The sequence below is a fragment of the Nicotiana tomentosiformis genome, chromosome 8 (genome assembly GCF_000390325.3).
Source record: "Nicotiana tomentosiformis chromosome 8, ASM39032v3, whole genome shotgun sequence".
Taxonomy (NCBI): Eukaryota; Viridiplantae; Streptophyta; class Magnoliopsida; order Solanales; family Solanaceae; genus Nicotiana; species Nicotiana tomentosiformis.
Window position 1 is genome coordinate 41,363,288 of NC_090819.1, and position 2,593 is coordinate 41,365,880.

Here is a 2,593-nt window from a genome sequence, read left to right on the forward strand (position 1 = left end):
GGAGTAGGGACTTTGGGGAAGCGACACTCGCAGGAATCGTCCCAGTATCGTATTACGACGGTACGACAAGACGGAGGATTGGCCACTCATGGTAGCTTGAATTTTGCGGCCTGATTTGAATGATTCAAAATTTTGAGCTCGCTGATCGTCTTGAGCTGGGATCTTAAGCCCTTTACTGGGCTGGCTATCCCCATAGCATTGTAGTTCAGTCTGCTGCTAAGAAAAATTTCCACGCTGTGGTTTTTATCCCTGAAAAAAATGAAATACACGCATACCAATATATTGTAATGCAAAATATATTAAGATGCGATGTAATGATGCAGGAATGATGATGCCTGGCTGCCGGCGAGCTGTTATTTGGGATTGGGATGATGGGACACTTGATCCTAACTCGATTTGTTTGTCGGGCTGTGTATTGTTCCGCAGCTGTCGAAGCATTTGAAAATTGTTTCCGCCAATTGGGAGAGCTTGATTTGTAGAGTGTGTCTCCGTTTGTTGGGAGAGCTTTGCACTGAGAAATGTCTCCGCTTGTTGGGAGAGCTTGATTTGTAAAGTGCATCTCCACTTGTTAGGATAGCTTTGCACTGAAATGTAAAGTAATCTCCACTTGGGAGTGATTGATTAAAACCTTAATCATGCCTAAAGCTGCACGACCAAAACGTTAAAACATTCAAAGTAATAGCAAATGAAACAAAAAGCATGCTCAAGAGATACTCTTGACTGCGAAGCTAGGTTACGGCCATCGATTGGCAGAACGTTGGTGACGAGGTTTGCGATTGTCTATTCTGGTGTCCGCGATGATAGAGCAGTGCTGCGAATTGACTTTGTTGGTGAAGTTTGCAGTTTGCTAAGGCTCATGATAAAATGATGTCTGTTTGATGCTGCTGTCTCTATGGGTCCAATCACATCCATGCCCCAAGTGGCGAACGACCTAGGTGAACCCATTACATTTATCTCATTTGATGGAACCCGGATGAAGTCTTTGTGAATCTGGCACTGGTGACACTTCTGCATGTAGCGGATACTATCGCTTTCCATAGTCATCCAAAAGTATCCAGCTCTCAAAATTCTCTTGGCAGCGTCTACACATCTCAGCAAACCTAAGTCTGGGGTCCTCCTGTACAAGACTTCCCCGTTGAGGAAAAAGTGGTTTGCCAACCTCCTGAGGGCTCGCTTTTGACCATTAGTAGCATTCCCTAGGTACTCCTGGGTTGCAAGGAATTTCTTGATGTCGTGATATCATGGTTTACCATCGGGTTCTTCATCTACATGGAAGCAATAGGCATGTTGATCCCTGATCTCTATCTCGATAGGGTCGATGTAGTTCTTGTCTGGATGCTGAATCATGGATGATAGGGTCGCAAGGGCATCAACGAACTCGTTCTGAATCCTGGGGACATTCTTGAACTCAATCTTTGTGAACTTCTTGCACAACTCTTTCACGCAGTGCAGGTATGGAAGTATCTTCACATTCTGGTGGACCATTCTCCTTGGACTTGGTGTATCAGCAAATCGGAATCTCCTAAGACCAAATGTTCTTTGATGTTCATGTTGACTGCCATTCTGATTCCACGGATGCACGCTTCGTATTCAACCATATTATTGGTACAAGGGAATCTTATCTTTGTCGATGTTGGATAGTGTTGTCTAGATTCCAAAATCAAGACTACCCCAATTCTGACTCCTTTAAAATTTGCTGCTCCATCAAAAAACATTCTCTACCCAGGGTATGTTTCTGTAATATCCTCCCCGGCAAATAGTACTTTCTCATCGGGGAAATACGTGGTAAGCGGTTCGTAATCTCCATCCACTTGATTCTCGGCGAGGTGGTTAGCTAAAGCTTGTCCTTTCATGGCCTTCTGAGTTATGTACACAATGTCAAATTCACTGAGGAGAATTTGCCATTTAGCTAGCTTTCCGGTAGGCATTGGCTTCTGAATAATGTACTTGAGTGGGTCGAGCCGAGATATTAGATGCGTAGTGTATGCCGACATGTAATGCCTTAGCTTCTAAGCAATCCAAGTCAGAGCACAGATGCGTTCTATCGAGGTATACTTGGCCTCGCTTGGCGTGAACTTCTTGCTTAAGTAGTAGATGGCCTGCCCCTTTTTCCCAGTTTCGTAATGCTGCCCCAACACACAGCCGAAGGCGTTATCCAAGACTGACAAATATAGTAACAATGACTTCCCTAGTTCGGGGGGAACAAACACTGGTGGATTTGACAGATACTCCTTGATTTTGTAGAAGGCTTTCTGACACTCTTCTGTCCATTTTGTGGCAGCATCTTTCCTCAGCAACTTAAAAATGGGTTCACAGATTACCGTGGACTAGGCTATGAAGTGGCTGATGTAATTCAATCTACCCAGGAAACTCATGACATCTTTCTTGCTCTTCAGTGATGGTAATTCCTGAACGACCTTGATTTTTGATGGGTCCAGTTCTATCCCTTTCCTGCTTGGGTCGAGCCGAGATATCAGATGCGTAGTGTATGCCGACATGTAATGCCTTAGCTTCTGAGCAATCCAAGTCAGAGCACAAATGCGTTCTATCAAGGTATACTTGGCCTCGCATGGCGTGAACTTCTTGCTTAAGT

General features: G+C 44.5%; 1 protein-coding gene across 1 annotated transcript; it reads right to left on the reverse strand.

Annotated features, from left to right (window-relative positions):
- Positions 1–1,239: 1,239 nt before the first annotated feature.
- On the reverse strand, positions 1,240–1,928 carry LOC138897374 (uncharacterized). Its single transcript, XM_070183339.1, has 2 exons — positions 1,723–1,928; positions 1,240–1,522 (listed from the first exon to the last, which is right to left on the reverse strand). The coding sequence occupies exons 1-2, from the start codon at positions 1,926–1,928 to the stop codon at positions 1,240–1,242; spliced, it is 489 nt and encodes a 162-aa protein (XP_070039440.1).
- Positions 1,929–2,593: the final 665 nt, after the last annotated feature.